The 26,124-nt window shown below is 59.3% G+C and overlaps 1 protein-coding gene across 3 annotated transcripts in view; it reads left to right on the top strand.

The window, feature by feature from the left end:
• The window catches only part of ZC3H7B (zinc finger CCCH-type containing 7B), a 37,217-nt gene extending 11,093 nt beyond the window's left edge, over positions 1 to 26,124 (top strand). For 2 of the 3 annotated variants that reach the window (XM_090272367.1, XM_090272366.1), the window contains exons 2-23: positions 178 to 236; positions 1,536 to 1,569; positions 1,706 to 1,903; positions 2,747 to 2,905; positions 5,192 to 5,272; positions 6,072 to 6,128; positions 11,641 to 11,683; positions 12,302 to 12,495; positions 12,832 to 13,153; positions 14,095 to 14,153; positions 14,912 to 15,011; positions 16,174 to 16,335; positions 17,408 to 17,613; positions 18,606 to 18,706; positions 19,616 to 19,797; positions 21,170 to 21,255; positions 24,214 to 24,347; positions 24,450 to 24,555; positions 24,692 to 24,800; positions 25,043 to 25,176; positions 25,295 to 25,458; positions 25,820 to 26,124. In XM_090272367.1, the coding sequence (XP_090128493.1) occupies positions 184 to 236; positions 1,536 to 1,569; positions 1,706 to 1,903; positions 2,747 to 2,905; positions 5,192 to 5,272; positions 6,072 to 6,128; positions 11,641 to 11,683; positions 12,302 to 12,495; positions 12,832 to 13,153; positions 14,095 to 14,153; positions 14,912 to 15,011; positions 16,174 to 16,335; positions 17,408 to 17,613; positions 18,606 to 18,706; positions 19,616 to 19,797; positions 21,170 to 21,255; positions 24,214 to 24,347; positions 24,450 to 24,555; positions 24,692 to 24,800; positions 25,043 to 25,176; positions 25,295 to 25,458; positions 25,820 to 26,066 (2,931 nt within the window). In that variant the 5' untranslated portion in view covers positions 178 to 183 and the 3' untranslated portion in view covers positions 26,067 to 26,124. The remainder of the gene's footprint in view (positions 1 to 177; positions 237 to 1,535; positions 1,570 to 1,705; positions 1,904 to 2,746; positions 2,906 to 5,191; positions 5,273 to 6,071; positions 6,129 to 11,640; positions 11,684 to 12,301; positions 12,496 to 12,831; positions 13,154 to 14,094; positions 14,154 to 14,911; positions 15,012 to 16,173; positions 16,336 to 17,407; positions 17,614 to 18,605; positions 18,707 to 19,615; positions 19,798 to 21,169; positions 21,256 to 24,213; positions 24,348 to 24,449; positions 24,556 to 24,691; positions 24,801 to 25,042; positions 25,177 to 25,294; positions 25,459 to 25,819) is intronic. The other variant, XM_090272368.1, reaches the window with a different exon arrangement.

The raw sequence follows: 26,124 nt of genomic DNA, 5'->3' as shown, positions 1-26,124 counted from the left end.
AGGAGCTGCGTGACCTGGTTCAGGCCGTCTTTGGAGACCCTGAGACGGGCCACTGTCCTCAGTGACTCCCTTCTGTGCCCGTGAAATGGGATGAGCAAGGGCGAGTACACGGTGTGTATGTGGGGCAGACGGCCCCTGGCTCCGGCTGACTGACTGATGGACTGTTCTCTCCCCTAGAGACTGATGGAGAGGCAGAGACGGAAGGCCGACATCGAGAAGGGGCTGCAGTTCATTCAGTGAGTGTGCGCTGGGGTGGCTGGGCAGGGCGGGCTCTCCGAGGGCGACGCCCAAAGCATGCAGGCTTCTCCGGCCCCCCTTTTCTTGCTCACTGACCCATTGCTGTCCGGGGTCCCACATGTGTTGGGGAGTGAGGTGGTGGGATGTACTAGGAAGGGGCTGGCATGTCAGGGGCTCGGAGGTGGATCTGTGAACCCCACATGTGAACCACGAACCCTCCACACGTGTGCGCTCCCTAACCCTGGGTACCCTTCGGTCTTGTCCAGCGTACCATTTTATCCCCACTGTCTACAAATGCTCGTTAATTCTCCGGCTTGCCTGTGCACATCGTATGCTAAATCAATAGTTCCTGATTAACGGGCACATCTTTCAGGCTCTGTGCTGGGCCCTTCCCATCCATCATTGTTCTGGTCTTCACAACAGCCCAGGAAACAGGTAGTCTTGTCTCCTTTTACAGATGAGAAAGCTGAGGTCAGTCTGGTGAACAGGGTTAGCCTGGAGAATACTGCCTTTTGTAAGAAGTCACTGATTTCCGTGGTGTTGTAGCAACGAGCCCACATCCAGGTCCCCCTGCTTCCTGGATGGTCTCTGTTCCTGTGAAATGGAGAGCGTAATGCCACTTCCCTCACGGGATCATTGCACCTGCAGGAACTGTTAGCTCTGTGTCCTGTTTCTCCTTTCCAAAGGGGAGTCGCAAGAAGTTTAGCAATAGGGCAACCTCCAGGAACCACTTTGCAAGATGACACAGTAGGACTTGCTCTTTGTAGAATCACTGTTTTCCCACACACAGACTTTAGGTGCTTAACAAACATTTGGTGGGCACCTCTGGGCACAGAGCATTATAGGATACATAAGGGGATTTGGACAGGTGGGTTGGCACTGGCTTGTGGAGGGCCTTAAACACCAGGTGCTGTGACTTGTAGGACAGGCTGTGACTTGTTGAAGAGGAAGCCCTCCTCCCAACTGGTCTCCTCCTCCAGCTGCTTCCCTTCCAGGACAGCCGGCTCGAGCTGAGCTGGTCTGCTCTCGCTCTTGGCATCTGTGCCTGGGAAAGCCTGGCTGTCGGGCCCCAGGGCACATGCAAGGCCTTCCTCCGACCCTTTCATGCAAAATGAAGGCCAGCATGGTGATGATTTAGGGAGAAAAAACTGCTGTCCGCTCCCCCGATCCATGAGTTGACATCTGAGGTCCGAGCTGGAGGAACCCGCTCCAGGCATGATTGTCGGCCTGTGTGGCTCTGGCTCCTGGGCCTCCCTGCGGCCCGCCCAGACCTCATGTTCCTTTCCTTTTCCTGCTAGGTCGACACTACCCCTAAAGCAAGAAGAATATGAGGTGAGTGTCACCTGCCGGCTGGGGGAAGGCAAAGGGCAGGGGTGTCCAGAAGAGGTGAGTGTGGGGGCCAGGTGCGCGGGCAGGGGCTGGATGGAGGGAGCCCTCTGAGCCGCCTCTGCACCCCACGCCTTGGCAGGCCTTTCTGCTCAAGCTGGTGCAGAACCTGTTTGCCGAGGGCAATGACCTGTTCCGGGAGAAGGACTACAAGCAGGCGCTGGTGCAGTACATGGAAGGGCTGAATGTGGCCGACTACGCGGCCTCGGACCAGGTGGCCCTGCCCCGGGAGCTGCTGTGCAAGCTGCATGTCAACAGGGCCGCCTGCTACTTCACCATGGTGAGCCTGGGCCCGCCCTGCCCCCCAGCCCCGGCCCCGCCCACCGTCTCCCCAGATGCCGAGCCCAGCGGAACCCATCCCCGGGGAGCCTCTGCACCATCTCCTCCCCTGGCCCCCAACCCTGCTGCACAGATTTACCTGGAAAGCTTGTAGAGTACTAATATAGCACACGATTTTTAAAAATGATACTGATGCCTGCGGCCTATTCCAGAGGGGTTCAGTTAGCATCTCGGGGTGGGCTGGGCCCCGGCAGGAGCCTGTGGGCAGTCGGGGCTGAGAACCTCTTCTCCTCGCGCGGCCTGTTTCTGCGAACCTCTGGCCTCTCCTGCTCCTCCCTCCGGGACTCCTCGTTTCCCAGCGCGGCCTCCCTTCTCTCTCCACGCTTCCCGGTCCTCCCTCTCCTGAGCGCTCTGGCCTCCTCCTGCCGGCCCTGCGGGAGGCTGCGCAGAGGGGGGCCCTGCAGAGGCTCCCGCGCGACCTCCGCGGCCCGCAGCTGCTGCTCTGGAGAGCGGGTCTGCCGGGCGCCTGCTCACACTCGGTGCTGGCCGCTGGCCGCCTTCGCGGCTTCCCTTCCTCGCAAACGCGCCTTTATTGTTCTCCTCCCACGGCGTTCTGAACCGAAGGCAGACACAGAAGAGCCATGTGTGAAGCCCCCCCGCCCCCACCCCCGTGTCCTGACAGTGCCCAGGGCAGCCCCTTCCGCTGAACCCCTGGACGCCCTTGACCGGAGTGTGAGCCCGCGGAGCCGGGTTCCCCGCCTCCTCCATCCCCGCAGGGAAGGGAGGCTGGTCCTCCGTGGAGGGGAGCGCGCGCTGACGCGGAGCGCCCGCCCCTCTCCGGCAGGGCCTGTACGAGAAGGCGCTGGAGGACAGCGAGAAGGCGCTGGGCCTGGACGGCGACAACGTCCGCGCGCTGTTCCGCAAGGCGCGCGCGCTCAGCGAGCTGGGACGCCACAAGGAGGCCTACGAGTGCAGCAGCCGCTGCTCGCTCGCCCTGCCGCACGTGAGTGGCCCCGCGCGCCGCGCCGCCGGCTTTCCGAGCCTCGGTTTTCTCTGTCACGTGGAGTCACAGACACCCTGATTAACACAGAGCTCTGATTGTGTGCCGGGCATTGCTAACGGTACATGGTACTGGCTCACTTGCAAGCAACAGCCCTTGCGGTAGATACAATTATCCCCGGTTTAAAGATGGAGAAAGGATAGAGGAACTTCCCCAGCGTCGCTGCTAGGGGGCGGCAGAGCTAAGGTTTGAACCTGGGCAGCCTGGGTCTCCGTCGGTGCTCCTAACTGAGCGCGGAGTAGAGGGCTGCAGGGAGACTAGCAGGGGTGCCACATGCGCCGGTCCTGATGTGCAGGCTGTCATTAGGTGAGGAAGAGACCATGGGAACTGATCTACGGAGAGCCTTGCTTGCCGCAGCCAATGCACCCTCTCCTCATTTATTCATCTACTTAACAAGTATTTACAGCCCAGATCTGTGCCTTTCGGGGACCCCCAGTCTACTAGGAGACAAGTGGAAACATCCCTGGCGTCTAGGCTGGGCTCCACCATTGACCCCTGGCGTGAACTTGGACAAAGCGCTCCCTTTCTCTGCATGTCACTTCCATGCCTATATAATGTCTATTCTACTTTAGTCCCTGAAATAATGGTTGTGAAAGGGTTTGGGGATAGGTAAATGCTTCCCAGGAGGGTGGAGAGGACTCAGGAGTGGCCAGGATCCTGGAGGACTCCCTGAAGGAGGTGGCGCCTGAGTGGGCCTGGAAGAAGCAAGAAGGATTTGGGCGAGCAGAGCAGAGAGGAAGTCATGTGCACAATGGTCAAGGACATCCGTGCCGGAGAGGTGGCCCGGGTTTGGGTCCTAATCTTGAGTCTGTTGCCTACTAGCTCTTTGACCTTAAACACATGGCTTAACCTCTCTGAGCCTTGGTTTGCACCCCAGTAAAATGGGGGTGATGACAAACCATGCATCATAGGGCTGCGCTGAGGATGGAATCAGAAAGTCATACACAAGGGAGTTGGCATGATGGCCAGACACAGTAAGTGTTCAGAGAACATTCACTATTGTTCCATTTTTTCTTTCTTATTATTCTTGCTTCCTCAAGTCAATTTAGTTCACAATGAGAACTTTTCTTATGACAGTTGCCCCCCATCCATACAGCTTTTTCCAGCATTCACAGCAAGTCCACATCCAGCTGTTACGGCTGCCCACTCCTGGGAGGGCACATGGCTTTTACCCCTCCATATAGCTCAGCAGGGGCTGATAACTCACCTGTGGGAAGTACCCAGATGAGGGCTTCAGACTCTGAGTTGGAGAATTCTCCCATTTTCTAGTCTTTTGGGGCAAGTACTAATTGAACCCTGCTTCATGCTGGGCAGCAGGACCAGAGAAGACCCCAGAGCCTGGCCGTGGGGCTCCAGGAGCTCCTCAGTGAGGTGGGAGGTGCCAGGTGCCCAGGATGTCACAGCATCCCCATGGCCCCTTCGTTGCCCAGACCTCAGGCGCCATTTTGTTGTTTACCGATTGGCCTCCCCTACGAGACTGGAACCCCCATGTGTCCTGGGCCCCGCCTGCCCTGCGACTGGTGTTCCCAGCTTGTGTCTGGCACCTGGTACGCGTACAGTGATGCAGACATGGAGGGAGGGAGGAGGGAGGGCAGGGTGCTGTTTCTGAGCACTAACCGAGGGCCAGGCACACTCTGCACTTCACGTGTCCTCGCTGCTCTGGGCCTGTGCGCCGCACATGGCTGGCAGAAAGTTCTAGGGCGTTGTTTGGTGAAAGAAGCAAGCTGTAGAACAATTGGTATAATATGATCCCACTTAGGAAAGAAAAGGGAAAATCCCCAGAGAAAAAGTGAGCATTCTTTATAGGTCCAGGTGCACGTCTGTGAATCCCTGGGAAAGCTCTGCAGGGAACACACACATCAGACCAACAAGCCGTGCTCCCTCCGGGGAGGAGCCCAGGAGGGTGACCAGGGGAGCACCTGCTCTGTCAGATTTCAACTTCCATAGTGATACTTGCTAAATTATGAAAACAAAAGACAATATCAAAATAAATAACAATTACTTCTTTTCCATCCACCCCATACAACGAAAAACAGAAGCAAGGGTTTCTGGTCCCAGCTCCACCATGCTCTAGCAGTGTGACCTGGGCAGCCAGTGGGGTGTCCCCTCCCAAGAGTTTGCTTCCGGGGGTGACTGCAGACCCCCCTTGCGGGGCTGCACAGGTGTCCGCAGTCCAGCCGCATGAGCCAGGCAGACTGACCCGCCCCACCCTGTGTCTTACCCTCCCAGGATGAAAGTGTAACTCAGCTTGGTCAGGAGCTGGCTCAGAAGCTCGGGCTGCGAGTACGGAAGGCGTATAAGAGGCCCCAGGTAGGTGGGCTCTGGATGCTGGGGGCGGTGGGGTGGAGATGGGGAGACCTAAGGAGGGAGACCAGGGGCCTTGGGGAGAAGTAGGTGAGGGCGGCCAGAGCCAGGCTGGGACAGAAGGGAGTGACAGCAGGCGATGGCCCCCTCTTTGGCTGAAAGCCCTGGAACGACTTTCAGAACCTTTAGGGAAAGGAAAGAACAGCCAAAGCTTCCAACTCACCTTAGACACCAGCTGTTAAAACCTGCTCCCTCCCGTGCCCTGAGTGACTTCAGCAACCCCGGAGATGGCCTCAGTTGACAGTGGTGTCCTTCAGCCTTATGTCCTCAAATAACCCGTGTGGCGCATATTTGAAATGTTGGTACCTGTTTGTTCAAATCCATGTGTGTTCTATGGCACCTACTGTGTGCCAGGAAGCTGCACGTAGAAAGGGTATAGCTGTAGAGTCTCTTCTGTGACCTTGAGCAGGTTAGTTCTCTCTGTGCCTTCTTTTCTGCACCTGGGACGTGGGGTGGATAATCATGCCCACCTCAGAAGCCCTCGGGAGGATCACATGAGAGAGTGGGGCGGCAGTGCCTGCACACAGTAGGAGTGTGTGCTTGGAATCCCTCTGTTCAGGTCAAGGTTGTAGGAAGAAAACACCCTACGACGACCCAGAGAGAGTGCAGGTGACCCCTGGCGGCCTGAGGCAGGGAGCCTTTGGGGGGCTCCACGGACCCCAGCCGCCTGTGTCGGGGCCCCTCTGCTGCCCTGGCATCTTTCCAGGATCTTCATCTCTTCCCACCTCTCTCCAATCTCTGGCAGGAATTGGAAACCTTTTCTCTGCTCAGTAACGGCACTGCAGCTGGTGTGGCAGATCAGGTAGGATGGGGCCAGGACGCCAAGCCTCCCTCCTCCCCACCTCCAGGAATAACCTGTGTGGTTCATCCACCAGGAGAGCTTTGAATTCCCTCTGGGGTATAAAGGGCCTCAGGCAGCAGGTACAGGGGCATCAGACTGAAGGGTTGGGCTCAGTCTGTCCTCGTCCCCACTGCTATTAGCCAGGCGCCTGCTCTGGGAAGAGGGGTGACTGATGGCTCTGGGATGCATAGTGCTCCACCTCCCAAGAGGTGCCTTCTGTGACCACAGAGGCAAAGTGTGGGACAGGCTATGGCTGCTGGTGGTGGGAATGGTCGCTGCAGGGACCCACCAGGGGTCTCCTGTGGGCCCCTGAGAAAGGAAACAATGGCAGCAGGAAGGGTAGGGATAAGGAAGTAGAAGGAAGGGCGACTAAGGCCAGACCACCCAGGCCTTGTCCTGGGGGGGTGGGGGGGGCGGCGCGGAGCTCAGCGCACGCATGACTCCCCCACCACTCCCCACACAGGAACTGCTTGGTGGACTTTGAGGCTTTTTGGAAGATGAGGAACTGGCTATGAGGGTACTGCTGGAGCCAGTGTCCTGCCTCCTCATTGTACATAAGGGGAGACTGAGGCACAGAGTGGGCAGAGGACTTGGCTAGTGTCACACAGCATTATAGCTCTTGCATTCATTCACTCAGCACATGCCCGGGAATCCCTTCCAAGCCCTGGGCGGGCTGCTGGGCCAGAGCGGAGGCAGGCGTATCTTTGCCCCTGGGGACCTCTCAGGCTGCAGGAAGGCACATGTGATCTCGTCTTGTTTGTAACCGTCACTCATCGTGGTTTATAACCAGAAACTATTGGCCTCGCATATACTGAGTGTTTAAAATATAATAATAAGTGAGTGTCTTAGTCTGTTCGGGCTGCTATAACACAGTGCCATAGACAGTGGCTTACAAACAACAGACCGTTATCTCTCGGTTCTGTAGACTGGAAGGTGCAAGATCAGATTTTGCATCTAGTGAGGACCCACTTCCAGGTTTATAGCTGGCACCTTCTGGCTGTAACTTTAGAGGGCAGAAGTGACAAGGGATCTCAATGGGGTCTCTAGCCATTCATGAGGACCCCACTCTCATGATCTAATCACCTCCCAAAGGCCTCTTCTAATACTATGATCACTTTGGGGGTTAGATTCCGAACCCCCATATGAATGGGGGGAGGGATAAACATTCAGACCGTAGCAGTGAATGAATGAATGATGAATGAGCAATCCCAAATAATTTTACAACAATACCTTGAGGGAGGTATTGTTTCTACCCAATGACAAAGGAGAAACTGGCACAGAGACGTTAGGTGACTCATTGGAGTTTATCCAGTATGTGGCAGGCACTGGGGCTAGGTACATGGTGAACCAAATAAGTATGGGCCCTGCCCTAGCTCCCAGTCCAGGGCAGATAGACACCAGCTGATTGTCTCTGGCTACAAACCATGATGAAGGCTATAAAGCCAAAGCGTGGGGAGCCGTGGGCCATTGGAAATGGAAGGCTTGACTTAGACTGGGCATCAGTGACCTTTAAACTGAGACCCAAAGGTTAAGGAATAGGCGGGGCAGGCTGTACGGGGAAAAATAGCATTCCAGACAGAGGATCAGGAAGTGCAAAGGCCCATGTGGGAGGGACCAATGGGGGGGAGGCAGAGTCCCAGGGGGGCTGGAACAGTAGCTAGAAGCTAGACCATCTAGTGCCTGGTGAGGGGCTGTGTTCTCACTATAAGAAAGTTGGGAAGCTATTGATTCTGTTCATTCAGAAGATAATTATTGAGTACTATATGCCCAGCATATAAGTAATTGATCTAGGCACTGGGGATAAAGCAGAGAAACACCCAAAGAGCCCCACCCTCGTAGCACTTGCAGTTGAATTGGGGAAGAAAAAGTGATAAACGAAAGGTAAACAAAAAGTGGTCGGTGTTACAGGGAAGGGGGCTGGGGAGTGCTGGGTCTATTGGGAGGGGGTTGCAGATTTAAACAGTGAGCAGGGAACAACTCAGTGAGAAGCAGACACTTGAGCAAAGACCTAAGGAAATGAGGGATAAACCCTAAGGAGGGAACAAGTCGAGGGAACAGCTAGTGCAAAGGCCCTGAGGCAGGGGTGCCCAGTGTGTGAGAACAGTCAGGAGGCCATGGTGGCTGGAGGGGGCTGCGCCACGCTGCTCTTTTGTCCTCCCAGAGGGGACGGGAGGCAGGGAGTTACTCAGGTGGATCGTATCTGGAGTTCCCGGATCTCAGGGGCTCCTACCTTATTCCTGGAGCCCTTTTGTTTTCTGTGGTTATCAGCATGAAGTGCGTTAGAGGGCAACTCTTGGGTGACCCTAGCTGGGTATGTGATGGGCTGTCCCTACTCCTTCCTCCAATGACTGCCTCAGTTCAGGCCACATCCCACTTTTCTAGGTCATGTTAGGCCTCTCTTGTTGCCCCAACACTGTCCAGACACCCCTTCCTGTTCCCCAGTACTGCTGCAAGGTGAATCCCGACAGCCAGGCCTAGGGGGCTCTCCTGGCTTAGAAACCCTCAGTGCTTAATAAAGTATCTGTTTACTAGTAATGTGGTTAATCAACATCCGGATCCTTTAGACTGGCTTTCAGGCCCCTCCACTATCTAGTTCCTGCCTCCCTCTCCACCCTCACCGCCTCCTATGAATGCACCGGATGGCATGTGTGTGTGTGTGTGTGTGTGTGTGTGTGTGTGTGTGTGTGTGCCCTCGGCTTCATGAGAAGCTTGTTCGAGAGCAGGGACTCTGGGCTTCTCTGTTCTGTGCCTCTGCGTGGCACCACTTTGGGGTAGATGGGTCTGGTCTTTGCTCACGGGTGGCATGACTGAGAGGAAATTATGTCATCTGTCTGAGCTTTGGGTGCCCTCTGTAAAATGGAGACAGTTGTGCTCAGTCCCCAGGTGGTTCATGGATGAAATGAGAGCAGGCCTGGGAAGCCACCTCACGGTGCCTGAGCAGGTTTGGTGCTCACGCCCCATCCCATTCCAGCCCGGCTCACAGGTCTCCTCCAGGAGCCTGGGACAGACACTTGCCTCCAGAGTCGTCGCAGGCCAGTGAGCGAGTGTGTGATATAGCACCTGTTCATAGCATGCAGTGTTGCGCTGGGCACGCATAGCTGTTGCCAAAAGATATTTGTTGAATGAATGACCATGGCCAAAGGGCCATTGCAAATGTGGGTGGAATGCCCGGCTCCGAGAGGGCCAGCCTTCCGGGTCCACTGAGTCTGGAGCCGAGACCACAGATGGTGCCATGCGTGGCACTGGGTGCCTAGTCCCTGCCAAACCACCCACCTACCCATGGAACTTTTCTGGGGCCCCCACCATATGCACAAAGGCCAGGGCCGGTCATGGGGATGGGCATCTATGAGAAGTCCAAGCAGAATGGACTCCACAGCGGAGAAGACAAGGTCAGATCCTGCCTCAGTGCGCCAGCTGTGCGTGCGCAGGCACACACACACACACACACACACAGCCAGGTCTGCACACATACCACACGTACACACACACACACAGCCAGATCTGCCCACATACCACACGTACACACATACACAGCCAGATCTGCACACACACCACAGGTACACACACACACAGCCCGATCTGCACACATACCACAGGTACACACACACACAGCCGGATCTGCACACATACCACAGGTGCACACACACACAGCCGGATCTGCACACATACCACAGGTGCACACGCTCACACAGCCAGATAGCCAGACCTTCGGGAAGCAATCCACATGCACTGAGTGTGACCCTGGGCTGCTGGGATCGCTGTAGGACTCTGGCCTAGGGGTCCTATTCGTCCAGGCAGTCACGCATTCCACATGTATGCCTAGTCCCGGAGACTGCACGGCTGTGCCCACAGGGGACTGAGGACCCAGGAGTCAGGCAGGCCCTGCAGGCACGGTCTCTGTGCCGGAGCTGCCCCTTGGCGGTGTGAGGAGCACGATGCAGGAGGACTGTGACGGAGCCTGAGGCAGCCATGGCTGAGAGGACTTCGTGGAGCCAGGCTGGTGGGACTCAAGCAGGTGGAGAGGAGGGAATAGCAGGGGAACAGCTGGAGCAAAGGCCCAGAGGCAGGACAGGGAAATCCAAGCCTAGCCCACAAGGCCAGTGCTCCCCCTGGGGCTCAGAAGAATCTGGGCCTTGCAGCTTGGTGTGTTTGGGTTCTGATCCTGAGTACAGCCCTATTGTGAGGTGGCCCCTCCGTCTCTCAAAGAGGCGCTGCTACCTGCCGACTGGCGGTGGCTGTAGGATTCCAGTGGGTCATACAGGAGCGCTCTGAGCACAGCGCCTGCCGGAGACCCTTGTTGCTAAGCGAGTGTCACTAGTGGGAAACGGGCAGGGAGAGACGAACCTCGCGAGGAGGGCTGGAGCTAGGTGGTGGACAGGGGGCTGTGAAGGTGGCTTTGTCCTGTGGGGCCTGGGAGGCCTTGGCAGCACTGAGCGAGTATTTTATATCCTTATTGAGAGCAGAGCCGTTCTGAACCAGCATGACGGCCGTGGTCTGCCCGGCGTGTCTGTGATGGCCGAGCGCACCCTGGGACCGGGACTGCACGTGTCGGCTGCGTGCCTGGGGGCGGGCTCTGTGCGCAGGGTCGGGAGTGTGAGGCCAAGGGCGTGCGGTCAGGACCGGGTCCCAGGCCAGACAGCCCCTCCACCCTGGGAGTGGCAGCTTCTCAGGACTGGCGTCTCTGTGCTGGGGGACACCTCGCAGGGGACCTGGGCCCAGGGCTGAACTTGGCCGGGGTGGAGTGCTGGCCTGGCACTGGCCCTGGCGTGAGGCAGCACCTGGTTCATCCTGTTGCTCTTTCTGCTGCTGCTGAGCCACAGCTCTGGTCCCCTGCTGACCCCGCGGCAGCACAGGAGACGCGGTCGCCCAGGCCTCACCTGGGGAGGAGGGCTTCGGCGGGAGCGTGCGGGACTCACATCAGGGGAGGGCGTGCCAGGCTCGAGGAAGGACGGGCCACGGCCCGATGCGGACATGAGCCTGGCACGTGTGCAGAGACGGAATACGGGCGCTGGGGACCGGGGACACCCAGTTCCCCCAGGCTGGCTCCTGAGAGCTTGGATTTAAAATTTCGCGTTAGGCCTTTATCAGACACCTAAAGCAGATCCTGTATGTCAGGCAGTGCTCTAAGCCCTGTACAGACGTCAGATGATTTCATCCTTGTAACAGTCCTAGGAGTGGGTGACTGTGTGGTCCTCACTTTCTGTATAAGGAAACGGGCCCAGACAGGATGAGGAAGCTGGCAAGGCCAAGAGCAAGCTCTGCCCGGCTCTCGGTCAGCAGTGGGATCCACCTGGACAGAATCAGCCCGGGGCTGTTGCTGGGGAAGGGGCCTCTGGTGACGCAGGGAGTGGCACTGTGGTGCCTGCTTGACCCTGTGTCCAGCCGCGTGGGCCCAGGAGACACCCTGAGCGCCGAGCACCGCGGCCTTCCCAGCCTGCGTCTGCCTGACCCAGTGTGTCCTTCCTCTTCACAGGGAACTTCCAATGGCTTGGGGTCCATAGATGACATCGAAACAGGTAGTGTCCCTCACGCAAGGGGACGGGTGGAGATGGGGCCCGGGAAGGGCTCAGCCCCAGTCCCAGCCCTGCAGACATGAGCTCCTGAGGGCTCCCTTCCCTGGGGACTCCCTGAAACATGAAGGCAACTATAGTGGGTTCGGGAAGACTCCCCACAGGGAGGGGGAAACCCTCCCAAGCCAGGGCTGCCTCACAGTGGGGTAGCGCTGGACCCCATGTCCTCCACTCCAGCGTTGCTGCCCCACAACTGGGTGTCCACCCCTCTCAAGGTCATCCTCTCCCCATTTTTTCTCGCTGGCTTCCAGAAAAGGTCACTTTAAGTGTCTCTTAGAGAGGACACAGCTTACCGCAGAGGTAGGACATTCAGACACTGAGCCAGGCCCATCAAAGACATATTGTGGGATTGAACGACCTGCTGCCACTCCGCGGTGGCCTTCCTCTACTGTCACTGAGCCTCTGCCAATGGGGCAGGCCAGCGGGGCAGGCCGGGTTCTGAGCAGGCGCTGGGGAAAGGAGGGAGGTGTTGGACGAGGACCCCAGGGCCCTGGGACACCTCCCCACTCCCACCGAGCAGGACCCTCAGCAGCTACTGAGCCCCCCCACCCCTCCCCCCCACAGACTGCTACGTGGACCTGCGAGGCTCCCCGGCCCCCCTCCCCCCCACCCCTGCGATGCCCCTGTTCCCTCACGTCCTGGACCTGCTGGCCCCCCTGGACAGCAGCAGCAGGCCCCTGCCCGGCGCCGAGGGCCTGGATGACCTCTCCGATGGGGACGTCTTCGGTCCTGAGCTGGATACCCTCCTGGACTCCCTGGTGAGCCGCAGCGCCATGCTCCTGCTCCCCTGACTCCCTCTCCTGCCTGGGGCCCCTCACATTCATCCTCATGTCCCACGGCGGGTGGAGGGAAGGCCCTGCCTACATGCCGCAGGTGGGGAAACCGAGGCCCTGGGCAGTGGGGGGAAGGGACCAGCTTGGGACAGAAACGTGAAGCTGTAGAACATGCAGCCAGAAGGGGCGGTAAAGATTCCCGGTTTGCCCATGGAGCAGGCCGGGGCCGAGGCGCAGAGGGGTGGCTTGTCCCCAGTGCCCAATGTGCCCAGGCCCGGGCACCCAAGTTCTCCTCTGACCCCTCTGGTGTCCACCTTGCAGTCTCTGGTCCAGGGTGGCCTGCCTGGCAGCGGTGTGCCCAGCGAGCTGCCCCAACTGATACCTGTGTTTCCTGGTGGGACCCCGCTGCTGCCACCTGTGGTGGGGGGGTCCATCCCCGTCTCCAGCCCACTGCCCCCTGCCTCCTTTGGCCTCGTCATGGACTCCTCCAAGAAGCTGGCTGCCTCTGTGCTGGACGCCCTCGACCCCCCAGGCTCCGCCCTGGACTCCCTGGACCTGCTGCCCTACTCAGAGACCCGGCTGGACGCCCTGGACAGCTTCGGGTCAACCCGCAGCTCCCTGGACAAGCCTGGCTCCTTCATGGGTGAGGCCTGGGTTTGCACTGTAACCCTTCACCTCTTGACAGTTTGCAAAGTGCCGTCACAGTTTCCAGTCTCTGGAGAGGGGAGCTGGGGTGGCAGTTCTGTTTTTCCTTAAAGCCCAGGTTGTTTCACCCCATTACCGACAGGGCCACGTCCTCTAAGACCTTGCATCTCCTGCAGCCCTCAGCACTGTGGGGCGGGCATCTTGTTCATGATCAAACAGCAGAGCTGGGGGCATCTAGGACTCCAGACTTCTGGTCTTCTGCTCTCTGCCCAGCCCCCCCGGGGCCCCAGTGTCTCCAGGCTGGCGGGATCCCACAGGCATGATCCTGAGGCTAGGGAAAGGGGTGCCAGGCCATGGGCGCCTTCAGCACCACTCTGAGCAGGGTGCCAGGGACACAGAGAGGAAATAGGCCCACTGGGCCCTCACGGGACCAGCTTTCCACAGTCAGACCTAGGCCAGAGAGTTCCCGGATACGGGACATGCACGGGGCTGTGGGAGCACAGAGAGGCTTCACTCAGCCTGGGGGCCCAGGGAGGCTTCCAGGAGCGGGTGATGCACCTCTTAAAGGAGGTCATCTGCAGCAGAGGGAGCGGTTTGACCAGGCCTGCTTGACGGAGGGACATCTCCCAAGGCAGGTGAGCAGAGTAGGCGGAAGGGCAGATTGGGGGCTTTCAAGACCTGAGCTGGTCTCAGAGAACCTGGGAGCCAAGCTGAGGCCCTTCGGCTTTCTCCTGGGGACAGCGGAGGTGCTGAAGGTGTAGGCACAGGTGGATGTGCTCAGGCTGGGACGCTTCCGTGTCCCCCTGGGGTTAGTGTTAGGGGATCAGCATGAATAGAAGAAGCTGTGTAGCCTGGGAGGTTTCTCCGGGTTAGAAATATGGAGGAAAAGGTCCTCGGAGGACAGAGCAGGGCGGTGACCCCCTGTGTCTTCTTGCCCAGAGGACACCAACTCACAGGACCATCGTCCGCCAAGTGGCGCTCAGAAACCAGCCCCCTCGGTGAGTGACTTGGCGAGGATTGGTGACCAGGCATGACATGTCCTCCTGGGGGTAGAGGGCAAGTGGTTGTGGGCTCCAGAGTCGGGGTGAGCCCTCTGCCTGGAACAAGGGGCCGCCTCCCTCAAGCAGGGCCCCCTGGAGCAGATGGGCCAGAGACGGTCTCTCCCAGCCCGTCCCCCTGAGCTGTGTGCTGGGAGAGTCTGGCAGGAGAGGGCGCTGAGGCTCGGAGGGGCTCAGTCACATCTCCAGGGTTGGGAAGACCCCTGATTTCGGGGCTCAGCCAGGTCTGGGTGTAGGAGAGCACTGGGCCAGGAGTTAGGCAGCCTGAACTCAGCCTGGACACTGGCTGTGTGGCCCCAGGAAAGTCACCTAACCTCTCCTAGTCTTGCCTTCTTCCCCATCTGTTGATGCTGTGGGGACTTGGGAAACAGAGGCTGGGGGCCAGTATGTGCGTTTGGGGCCACGCCCATTTCTCCGCTTTCATGTTGGGCTTTTACACAAGTCAAGGTTCTAGGCCAAGGTCACTGACCCATGTACCCCCACTAGGCTGGTTCAGTCCTAATGTTCTGGAATCTTGGATCGTTTTACAAGGAGCTCCCCAGCTGGGAGGGTAGAGGAAGAAAGAGGGTCCTAGGCTCCAGTTCTGCTCTTGTGGGGGACGGGAGGATCATAGAGCCCCCACTTCTGGTGCCCAAGCTGGCCCTGGTAGCTCCAGCCGTCGTCCAGTGCCCAAGATGGCCAGCTTTCTCTTGTCACAGCCAGAGCCCTCCATGCCCAACACCGCCTTGCTCATCAAGAACCCACTGGCTGCCACCCACGAGTTCAGGCAGGCCTGCCAGCTCTGCTACCCCAAAACAGGTAATGTCACACCCTCAGGCTCTGCCCCTCTGCTCAGAGTTGCTGGGAATTTCAGGAGCGTAGAATCCTAGTGTACAAGTCAAAGAGGAATGCGGGAATGGGAGCCCCTCAGGGTTTCAAGCAGACGGAGCTCTAATTGGGAGTCGGGGGCCTTTCAGAAGTGCTGGAAAGGCAAGGGGACAGGGAGGGGCGCTGCCGGCACTGCTGGTGAGTATCCTGGCCGCCCTGCAGCCCAGAGGCTGGTGTCTGGCTGCGGAATGCGGAGTCCAGAGGCAGCTGCAAACCAGATTCAAGGGAGATGGTAGGTCATTTTCAGTATGCCTAGAATCTCAGAATTCTAGACGCTAAGACTCAGTGTTTCATTTGTCAGGATCCCACAGCCCTGAAATTTTAGAATATTCTCTCGGGATGCTAGGGTTAAAAATCTTAGCAGTCTAGAATTCTCCATCTCAAATGTATTGGAGTCGACAGGACCTCAGAGGGCATCCAGCTGCTGTCATCCACCCTCTGCATGATCTCCCCCACATGCACCCCGCATACCTATCAGCCCTGACTGAGAGTCACCCCCTCAGAGTGCCCGTGGACCTGTGGGGACGCAGAGCGGAAGGCCATCTTGTCGGATGGCTGTGCCCATGAGGAAGTTCTCCCTTGCCTGACTCCCTGAGCCACATGCCCGCTGCCCTCCGCACTGAGGAGGCCGAAAAGGCCCCAGGAGCCAGTGCACACCTGCTGCCGGCAGCCGCGTCACATGGGGTCCCCCCAAGGGCCGTTTCCCCTCGCTGTCTAAGGAAATCAGCCCCCTCCACTGTCTGGGAAGGGGAGGCCCTTGGTCAGCAGATGTCAGAGAACCAAGAGAAAAATGAGCCGGGGAGGGCGGATGAATCCGGGCAATGCCCTTCGGGGCAGGAAAAGAAGGGAGGGTGCTGTGGAGGTCTGCTCTAGGCCAGGCACCGCCTTCTGCTTCACCCTGGGGAGACACTGACCTGCTCTGGCTCCCTCGGCCAGGCCCCAGAGAGCAGACGGCAGGGGAGGGTGTGGCGGGAGGCCCGGGGAGGGGGGCGGGTTTTTAGGCAGGGGCGCCACTTCCCACAGCTTGGGCCCGTCAGCACCGCCTTCAGTTGCGCTTCCAGAATCACAGTCCCTCCCCACCCTGCACCCACAGGCCCCAGGGCGGGCGACTACACCTACCGCGAGGGCCTTGAGCACAAGTGCAAGCGGGACGTCCTGCTCGGCCGGCTCCGGAGCTCCGAGGACCAGACCTGGAAGCGGATCCGGCCCCGGCCCACCAAGACCAGCTTCGTGGGCTCGTACTACCTGTGCAAAGGTGGGTGGCCGCTGCTCTGCCCCTCCCCGCAGGCAGGCAGAGGTAGACAGAGCAGGTGTGGCCCGTCCAGGACGACCCCCACATCAGGGGGGGCATCTGCCACCCTGACCGGCTCTGCAGACAGGTGGAAATATTCAGGGTGTTACATTAGAGCGGGTGGCCTGTGCAGGGGTCAGCTCACGGAGAGTCTGAGGGTCAGCTCACGGAGAGCTAGCGAAGCGTTAGGACAGGTACATAGTAAGGGCTTGATAAATGTTAGCTTTTAAAAATTATCCTTGCTCTCGCTGATGTGGCTCAGTGGATTGAGCACTGGCATGCGGACTAAAGGGTTGCCAGTTCGATTCCCAGTCAGGGCACGTGCCTGGGTTGTGGGCCAGGTCCCCATGTGAGTGTGTGAGGCCACTGATAGCTGTTTCTCTCCCTCTCTTTCTCCCTCCTTTCCCCTCTCTCTCAAAATAAATAAATAAAATCTTTAAAAATATATACTCAAAGTATCTTGAAAAGGTAGAACGAAGGTCCACACATAGAGAAGAAGAGAAAAATAAGCACATAGCAGTAATATTTTAAAGAAAAAGAAATCCTGCACTCATTGTCCTCACTTATGTCCCATGTCAATTTGGTTGAAATGTAATGGACAGTTATCGTGTACCTTACGTGCTTTCTTCTGTCCTTCAACCAAGCATCTTGGTGCAGCCTGCAGGGCAACACCTGGCAGTCAAAGTATTGTTAAGGGCTTTATATTGTCGCCCTTCTGACCCACCGTCATACACCCTCCCAGCTCCGGGTAGTGGAGCCCGATGGCAGCCATGCTTGCAGATGGAGATGCAAACCCACACCTGCACCCACCCAGGTGTAGAGCAAAGAGGGGGCCTGGCCTGGGAAGGACCTTCCCTGAGCTCTGCCAGGCTACCCCTCCCAAGGCCTCGTGGTGGGCAGGCCACGCCACGGGTCGGAAATGAGCCCAAGCCCTGCCGGGGGCTTGCTGGCCCCCCCGGGCCACAGCGGTGGTTGTGGGGGCGCCGCGGGCCGCCGTCCCACCTGGCAGAACGTGTGTCCTGTTGCCTCTTTGCAGACATGATTAACAAGCAGGACTGTAAGTACGGGGATAACTGCACCTTCGCCTACCATCAGGAGGAGATCGACGTGTGGACCGAGGAGCGGAAGGGCACCCTCAACCGCGACCTGCTCTTCGACCCACTGGGGGGCGTCAAGCGCGGCAGCCTCACCATCGCCAAGCTCCTTAAGGAGCACCAAGGCATCTTCACTTTCCTCTGCGAGGTACACATCTGCCTGCCTCGCCCACCTGCCGCACCCCAGGCGGTGGCACACACAGGGCCGGGGAGGGGGCTCCCTGGCGTACTCCACCCATCGTGCGGTGTCAGCCCTGGAACCTGTGGGTTTTGGAGGCCAGGCCCTAGAGTCATTAGGTCCTGGGACTGTTAGGAAGTGAGGCTCAGAGGCTGCTGCTGTGCGAGAGCCCCGATCCCGCCCAGCCCCTCGTTGTCTGGGGCTGGAAACTGAGGCCGGAAAGAGAAATAACCCCACCTGCGTTTTCCTTGCGACCATCGCAGGCCAGGCGCGGCCCCAGGTGCTTGAGGTCCCCATTCCCTCCTCACACCTCGTTCAGCTGTGCCGGCTCCAGTGTCCTCTCCCCCTCCCTGCCCCTGCCCTGCATGTGCCCAGCCTGCGTCCTGTCCCTGGAGCGGCCTCAGACCCTCTGAGGCCCCGCCCTGGTCCAGCTGGCCCCGCCACGCTGTGGTTAATTCCCTCAGCAGAGCTGTCACAGAAGACCCTGCGGGCCCTGCCTCCCACACAGTCATAGCATGTGAGGGTGCAGCCCCCTGGAGTGAGCGCTCCGGGTCCGGGTCCCTGGCAGTAGCCCAGCCCCGATCTGTCACCCAAGCAGCACCCCCCTCCCACTCAGAGCAGGCAGCCCAGATACCACAGCTCCCGGCTGGACAGCTGTATGTACCTTACAAAGCACCTGCAGCTGTCCTGTTGTGTCCTTTGTGAGCTTCACAGTGACCTGTGGGGCAGACCCTGTGTGATGATCCCCAGTTTACAGCTAAGAAAACTGAAGCTCAGAGGCATGGAGTAACCTCTGCCCTAGGCATGGCGTGGTAACTCCCAGCCCAATGAGGGACGGGAGCAAAGAGAGCCAAGGCCCAGGTTATCTGTGAGCTAGAGCCAGAGTCAGGGGCCAGGGGCCCATCTGTCCACCCGCACCCTGGGAGGCCATGCCGGTCCCAGCCCGTGCCCTCCCTGGGCAGATCTGCTTTGACAGTAAACCCCGGATCATCAGCAAAGGCACAAAGGACTCTCCATCTGTCTGCTCCAACCTGGCTGCCAAGCACAGCTTCTATAACAACAAGTGAGTGGGACGCACAGCCTGGTCCAGGGGTGGGGACATGTGCAGGTACCCCCTGGGGCAGCCCAGATGCCTGGGGATCAGCTGAGACCAGAGGGTGGACAGAGGATGTCAAGACAAGGGGCAGAATTTGGGAGTCAGATCCAGCATCCACCTGGAAAAGACAGACAGAACCGCCTTTATTGAGCATCTATATTCCAAGCGTCCTCTTGGGTATCTTAATGATCCAGCAGGCGGAATTACTGTCTGTTGTACAGATGAGAAAGCTGAGGCTTGGAAGTATGTAGCTTACCCATCAGGCAAGTGGGAGGCCACATCTCTGGTGCCCTCCACGCTCATGACATCAGTGTTGGACAGTGAGTGGGAGGGGTTGGGTGAGTCAGTCACCCACCTTTGCTCCCTCCGACACCCTTGGCTCTCTCTGCCCTAGTGGAGGTGAAAGAGCCTAGGCCCTGAGTCAGACAGATCTGGGTCCAAATCCCAGCCTGGTCAATGGCCTATTCTATGTCCTCTGGCCACTGTGACCCTCATCCGTATAGCTGATGATGGATCCCAAGTCTCCTAAGGTTGCTGAGAGCAAAACTAAAATTCCTGGCCCAGAGGCTGTGCTCAGTCATTATTGCTCAGTACAGGACCGGCTCTGGAGCATCAGGCTGGGGATCCTGAGGGAAATGCCTCTTGTCCCTCCCATGGGCGCTCCCTGTCCCGGCCTCAAGTAGCACCTGGGAGCTGGTGCCCTGCTCCTGCGGCAGCTCCGTCTTTGAGCTTGTCCCCAATCGAGACCGGGGGGAGGCACACAGCTGGGACTGTAACCCAGGGCCTCCTGAGTGTAGGACCCTCAGGCAGGCTTGCCTGGCCCCACCAGGAATGGGGGCTGCAGGCCTCATTGCGCCCGCCCCCCTGCCCCTCCAGGTGCCTGGTGCACATCGTCCGCTCCACCTCTCTCAAGTACTCCAAGATCCGCCAGTTCCAGGAGCACTTCCAGTTCGACGTGTGCCGCCACGAGGTGCGTTACGGCTGCCTGCGGGAAGACAGCTGCCACTTCGCCCACAGCTTCATCGAGCTCAAAGTCTGGCTGCTGCAGCAGTACTCAGGTAGGGGCTGCCCGGTGGCAGGCGGAGAGGGCCCTGGGCGCAGAGGAGGGCGGTCATTGCAGGGCCGTCTCTGGAGGCGCCGGTGCTGCCTCGACACCACACAGGCTGTGCTCCCGGGGAGCTGCCAGGCTCGGAGGAGGCTGGGTTTCTCCCTCTCCAGGCACTGCCAGGGCAGCAGGCGGAGGCCGGCAGAGCCAGGCTTCTGCTCCCTTGGCTACCTGCATGGTCCCCCTCGCTGAGCCTCCGCTTGCTTATCTGTGAAATGGTCGCCGTCCTCTCCGTCAGAGCTGCGGAGGTTAAAAGTGATTCACTCGGCCACCTAACCGGGACAGAGCGGCTGCTCTGGGTCAGGGACTGAGCGGGAGCCACGGGGGCCCTTGCTCTCCGAGGGCTGATATGTCTGAGTGAGGGCAGGGTACGCACTGTAACAGCGGGCACTCCACCTGTTCTAGGACACACTTCTCCCCACTGCAGGGAGTTTGGCCAGAGCAACTGGAAGACTGGGACTGCCACGTCCTGGGGGGAGTTGGGGCTGTGGGAGGGGCTGGTGTGGGGGTCACACCTGGGCCCAGTGTTGGGGGTGGGGAGTTCCAGCTGCCTGTTGGACTTCGAGTGGAGATGTTGAGCAGACAGCTGGACATGGGCACCTGGAAGTTCATGGGAGAGGTCTGGGCAGGAGACGTTTATTTGGGAATCATCAGCCAGAAAATGGATGTCAGGTGCAGTGGCCGGCCCAGAGTCAGTGGCTGATGACAAGTGGCCGCCATGGAGCCACATGTGTAGGACAAGGTCAAAAGCAAAATCAGTTCTGGGAAAGGGCTAGAAGGCTGGCGGTGGGTAGGAGGGAGAACCGCATCATGGAAGAGGCTCCGAGCTGTACCCCTGAGGGCGGGCTCGGTGTCAGCAGTCAGGCTGGGTGGGTCGGGGCCACCCTGGTGTGTGCCCTTTGCAGACATGGCCCCTCAGTGAGCTGGTGAGCCGGGCTGGGCCGGGCACGGAGCCCTCAGAGCCAGTGGGCTAGAGTCTGCCAAGCAGGGGTCAGGCTTGAGGCCCCACTGAGTGAGACAGGGGTCAAGGAAGGGTGCTGAGCAGCTGGCCCAGGACACAGGGACCGTGGCATAGGGTCGTGGAGTCACCGTGCCATGCTGCAGAGCCAGCATCTCCTGCACTTTCCCACCCGGAGCATGCCTCTGTCCTGATCACAGAGTCACGGACAGGCCCGGAGACAACGGGCACTCTCCCCGCGCCCACCGCCTTCCGTGGCAGCCCAACTGGAGAAGGGCTCCTCCGCCTGGGCCTGAGGGGTGCCTGCCTCTCCTCGCGGAGCTCCTTCAGGGACACCCATATCTGCTCCCCCCCACCCCCAAACCAGGCATGACCCATGAAGACATCGTCCAGGAATCTAAGAAATATTGGCAGCAGATGGAGGCCCACACAGGAAAGGCCAGCAGCAGCTTGGTAAGGCCCCGGGCTGGCACCGGGCGTGGGGTCAGGCCTCAGGCCTTTGCTCAGACACAATTTCAGATTTAACAGAACATTGGAAGAAGGGTACACAGAACTGGTGTGCACCCTTTCCTGGGTTCCTCCGATGTTACCATTTTACCGCATTCCGCACTCACTCTGTCGTGTGTGTGTGCCTGCTCATACACGTTTACGTACAGAAACTACACATTGTTTTCTGAACCATTTGAGACTAAGTTGCAGACATGATGCCCCCTCACCCCTAAATACTTGAGTGTGTCTTTCCTAAAAGTAAAGACACCCTTTTACATAATAACCACAGGACCTTAATCACCATCACAGAATTGACATGGGTGTAACGACTCAAACGCTGGTGCACCGTTCTGCAGATTTTGCGGACCCTTCCCAAATTCCAGGTGACACACTGCCTTCGCCAGTGTGTCTCCTTGGCCTCGTTTGATCCAGAGCAGTTCCTCAGTCTCTCTTGTCTTTCCTGACCTTAACATTTGCGAAGAGCCTCTTGCTTTATAAAAGGCCCGTCCCTCCGGCCTTGTCCCATGGTTCCTCAAGCCTGGGGATGGTGCTCTCTTCTTCTCAGGTCACTTGCTGGAGGCACATCATCCGGTTTGCGCTTTTACTGACGATAACTTGATAGAAGGTGCCTCGACTATGAAGTTATATTTTTCCCCTTTGTAATTAATACCTTCTGGGGAGGTACTTGAGACCATGGAAATACCCTGGTGTTCCTCGGACCTTCACCCCCTCCCTCCTGATCCTCACCCTGGTCCCAAAGATGGAGCTGTGGTGTTGTGGCAGTTGCAGGTGGGGAGGCAGACGCTCAGAGCATTCTCAGACCTGCCCCGGCGCACACTGGTGAAGTAAATCCCCAGTTGTCTGGCGTCTCGTCTGGAGCTCACTCTGCCCCACACCCTTCACCTCTGAGGGTTCCTCATCCATAAAATGGGGGCCATAGTCCTGACTGCGTCTCCTAAGGGAGGTGTGAGACTCCCAGGAGGTGACCGCACTGCAGCTTGCTGAGTCCCTGCTCTGCGCTGGTCCTGTGCCCTCCCTGATCCTCATACCTGCCCCAGGAGGTAGGGCTCGTTGTCACTTAGATGTCAGTGGGGACAGGGAGGGTGGCCACAGGGCGCAGAAGATGGTGACTGTGATATGGCACCTCTGTGCCATCCGCACTCGAGGGACAACCCCTTCACCATGCCAGGCCCACCCACTGATCAGCTGTCCTGAGGCCAGCCTGGGCGGGCAGGGAGCCAGGGTGCAGGGCAGGCTGGCTGGTCAATGGGGCTGCCCGGCACCCTCAGGTCCCCTCTCTCTCTCCTTAGCCCCCTTGTTTCTGATCCTTTTTCCTTCCCCTCTTGCTGGTTGCTCGCTTCCTCTATTCCTCTCCCATGTGGTTTATTTTTGCTCCTGGCTGGGAGTGCACCTGGGCACCAGTGAGGGGCCAAGGCTGGACCTGCAGCAGCATCTTTTAGAGAGAACACTGGTCCTTGCCACCTCCCATCCCTCTGACCACTTCATCCTGCCAAGGGCTGCTGCCAGGGTCCCTAGGACTGGGTGCAGGCCTTGCTGCCCAAGGGTACCGTGACAGGCTGCAACCCCCTCTTGCTTCCAGGCCCAACCCTCCCCACCAAGATGCCACCCTTAGGCCTGGCTCCGGAACAGGGCTTCTGTGCTGGCTTGGCGGCGACCCAGGCATGGGTGTCTTGCTTCCTAGCCATCACAGGGTGGGGCCAACTATGACGCCAGAATGAAGCATCTGTGCCGTCCCCCAAAGAAGCACGAGCACCCCGTCACACCAGGTCCCTGTCCTTGGGCCGTTTACCCGAGGGTGGGTTAGTGACCTCTCTGAGCCCCTGCTTCTGCCCTGTCAGATGGGAGTGCTCCCACCTGCCCCCCAGGGCTGCAGCGAGGAACGCTCGCCACATGCCCTGCCGCACACAGCATCCCAGTGATAAAGGTGTGGTTTTCCCTCACCTTTGGGACAATGTGTGTGTGACATGGGGCTGAGCCAGGCTGCAGTCTTCCGGCACTGGGTCAAGGGTCAGTCAGCACACAAGGACAGAACCCTTGGGCTTGGCAGTGCTAGGGACACAGGTGCACCCATGGTAGGAGATGTGTACCTGCCAGCCTGGAGGACAGCATGCTGCCTGGAGGGGCGGCCCCCTGTCTGAGACTCCAGGGAGCATGGGGGCGCTCTGGCGCACAGGAGGGATGGCTGGGCTGCAGAAGACAAGGCTGCGGAGGCACCGTTCTCGCCTCTTGCCTCCCACCCTGACCCAGGGGTGCAGAGGAGCAGGGCCTCCAGCCTGCAAAGGAGAGCCTGGGGCAGAGGATGGAATCAACACAGTGGAGCCTTAGAGAGTCCAGGGCTGCCCAGAAGTCAGTCCAGTGCCCATCGCAGGCCCCTCTGTCCCTACCTGCTGCAGGTGGCTTCCCACCCTCTGGGCCGTGCTCCCCACCAGGCCTGGCCCTCGTGAGTCAATCAAGTTTAGGTAGTGTGGGAGCTCAGAGGATGGGCAGCTGCCACTTTGGAGAGCTCCAGGAGGGCTTCCTGAAGGAAGTGCTCAAGCTGAGTTTTGAAAATTTCTAGAACAAACCTAATGAATGGAGAAAGGGCATTCCAGGAAGAGAGAACAGTATGTGCAAAGGCAGGGAGGTGTGCGGTCATGCTGTGCCCAGAGAAATGCCAGCTCCTCCACAGAGCAGGCCCATATGGACTGGCCAGCTAAGGTGGAGAGCACTGGATTGTGAGTCAGGAGCCCCATCCCAGGCCTTGCTCATGGAGTTGGGGGATCACGTCCCGCCAGGAAGTGGTGATAAGAGTGGCCCAGTCCAAGCCTCTGGGCAGCCCTACTGCTCCCAGAGGCTACCGTCATGAGGGACCTCAGGGACTCAGCCTGGTGCTTGTGGCTTCACCAGCCCCTCTGCCCACAGGGAGCGCCGCGGACACACGGGCCCAGCACCTTTGACCTGCAGATGAAGTTTGTGTGTGGCCAGTGCTGGAGGAACGGGCAGGTGGTAGAGCCTGACAAAGACCTCAAGTACTGCAGTGCCAAGGCCCGGCACTGGTGAGAGGGCACCTGAGCACCACGGGGGAGGGGGCTGTGGCCCTCTGTGGAGGCCACACAGCCTGAGACTCTGCCCTGACTGGCCCCTGCTGTGCCCTGCAGTTGGACCAAGGAGCGACGGGTCCTTCTCGTGATGTCCAAGGCCAAGAGAAAATGGGTGTCGGTGAGGCCACTGCCATCCATTCGCAACTTCCCGCAGCAATATGACGTGAGTGCTGGGGGTGCAGGGTGGCAGTGGGACCTCAGACGGGGGCACTGTGGGGCCCCAGGAGGGCTCCCCCTCCAGCTGGGACAGTGACACAACCCAGCCGACTCAGCCCCCGCTCCCCTTGCCTGCCCCACAGCTCTGCATCCATGCACAGAACGGCCGCAAGTGCCAGTACGTGGGGAACTGCTCCTTCGCACACAGCCCAGAGGAAAGGGACATGTGGACGTTCATGAAGGACAACAAGAGTGAGCAGGCAGACTGGGCAGGGCGGAGACCGGGCCCTGTGTCCCCTCATTGCAGGACACCCCAGCTCTTCAGCAGGCCCCAGAGCACCTTGCCACCATGCCATGCCCTCTCTGGTCTGAGGTTGACCAGGCAGCCAGTGGCAGGGCCTGAGCCGCCCCTAGATCTCCAGCCCAGCAGGTGTCGTGGGCAGAATGGCTGGAGCATCCCCGCACCACGCACTCTGTCCCCTATTTCCCACCAGTCCTGGACATGCAGCAGACCTATGACATGTGGCTGAAGAAACACAACCCAGGCAAGCCGGGGGAAGGGACCCCAATCAGTTCCCGGGAAGGGGAGAAGCAGATCCAGATGCCCACGGACTATGCTGACATCATGGTAACGCCCCACGCGTGCTTGGGGCTGCGCTCAGCCTGACTGGGGACGGGCAGCGGGGCGGGGATCAGCCCCCGGGAGGGGAGTGAGGAGCGGGCACCCACGGAGCCTCTGCCCCCAGATGGGCTACCACTGCTGGCTCTGCGGCAAGAACAGCAACAGCAAGAAGCAGTGGCAGCAGCACATCCAGTCCGAGAAGCACAAGGAGAAGGTCTTCACGTCCGACAGTGACGCCAGCGGCTGGGCCTACCGCTTCCCCATGGGCGAGTTCCGGCTGTGCGACAGGTGCTCGCGGGAGGGCAGCGCCGTGGGCGGGCGGCGGCGGGCCTGGGGGAATGGGGGCCGTGGCTAGCTCAGGCTCCCCTTGACCTGGGCATGGCACACAAGGGGTGGTGCGTCCGCAAACGGCTGCTCCTGGAGGTGGGGAACACGGGGCCTGCGGGACTGGGGTGGACCCTGGCCAAACCTCTACTTGGCAGCCCCGGATCGGTCCCTCGAGGTGGCCGGGACACACCAGCTTGCAGCATGACTGAAGCTGCCCCAGGAGAGGCTTCTTTTGGGGGAGGTTAAGCGGCCGGCCCCGGGCCCAGCAGCCCGTGGCAGACAGGGCGCAGGGCTTGGGCAGTGAGCCCCCTGCCACCCGCAGGCTCCAGAAGGGCAAGGCGTGCCCCGACGGGGACAAGTGCCGCTGCGCTCACGGGCAGGAGGAGCTCAACGAGTGGCTGGACCGGCGTGAGGTGCTGAAGCAGAAGCTGGCCAAGGCCCGCAAGGACATGCTTCTGTGCCCGCGGGATGACGACTTCGGCAAATACAACTTCCTGCTGCAAGAGGATGGCAACACTGCTGGTGCCGCCCCAGAAGGCCCTGCTGCCGCCACTGTCACCGCGGAGTAGGACCAGGTCTTGGCCATGGGTGAAGTCCCAGGGTAAGGGGTGGGGGGGGTGGGATGGA

The sequence above is a fragment of the Furipterus horrens genome, unplaced genomic scaffold, assembly GCF_987537825.1.
Source record: "Furipterus horrens unplaced genomic scaffold, mFurHor1.1.pri manual_scaffold_4, whole genome shotgun sequence".
Lineage (NCBI taxonomy): Eukaryota > Metazoa > Chordata > Mammalia > Chiroptera > Furipteridae > Furipterus > Furipterus horrens.
This window is presented reverse-complemented; position numbering and strand designations above follow the sequence as displayed.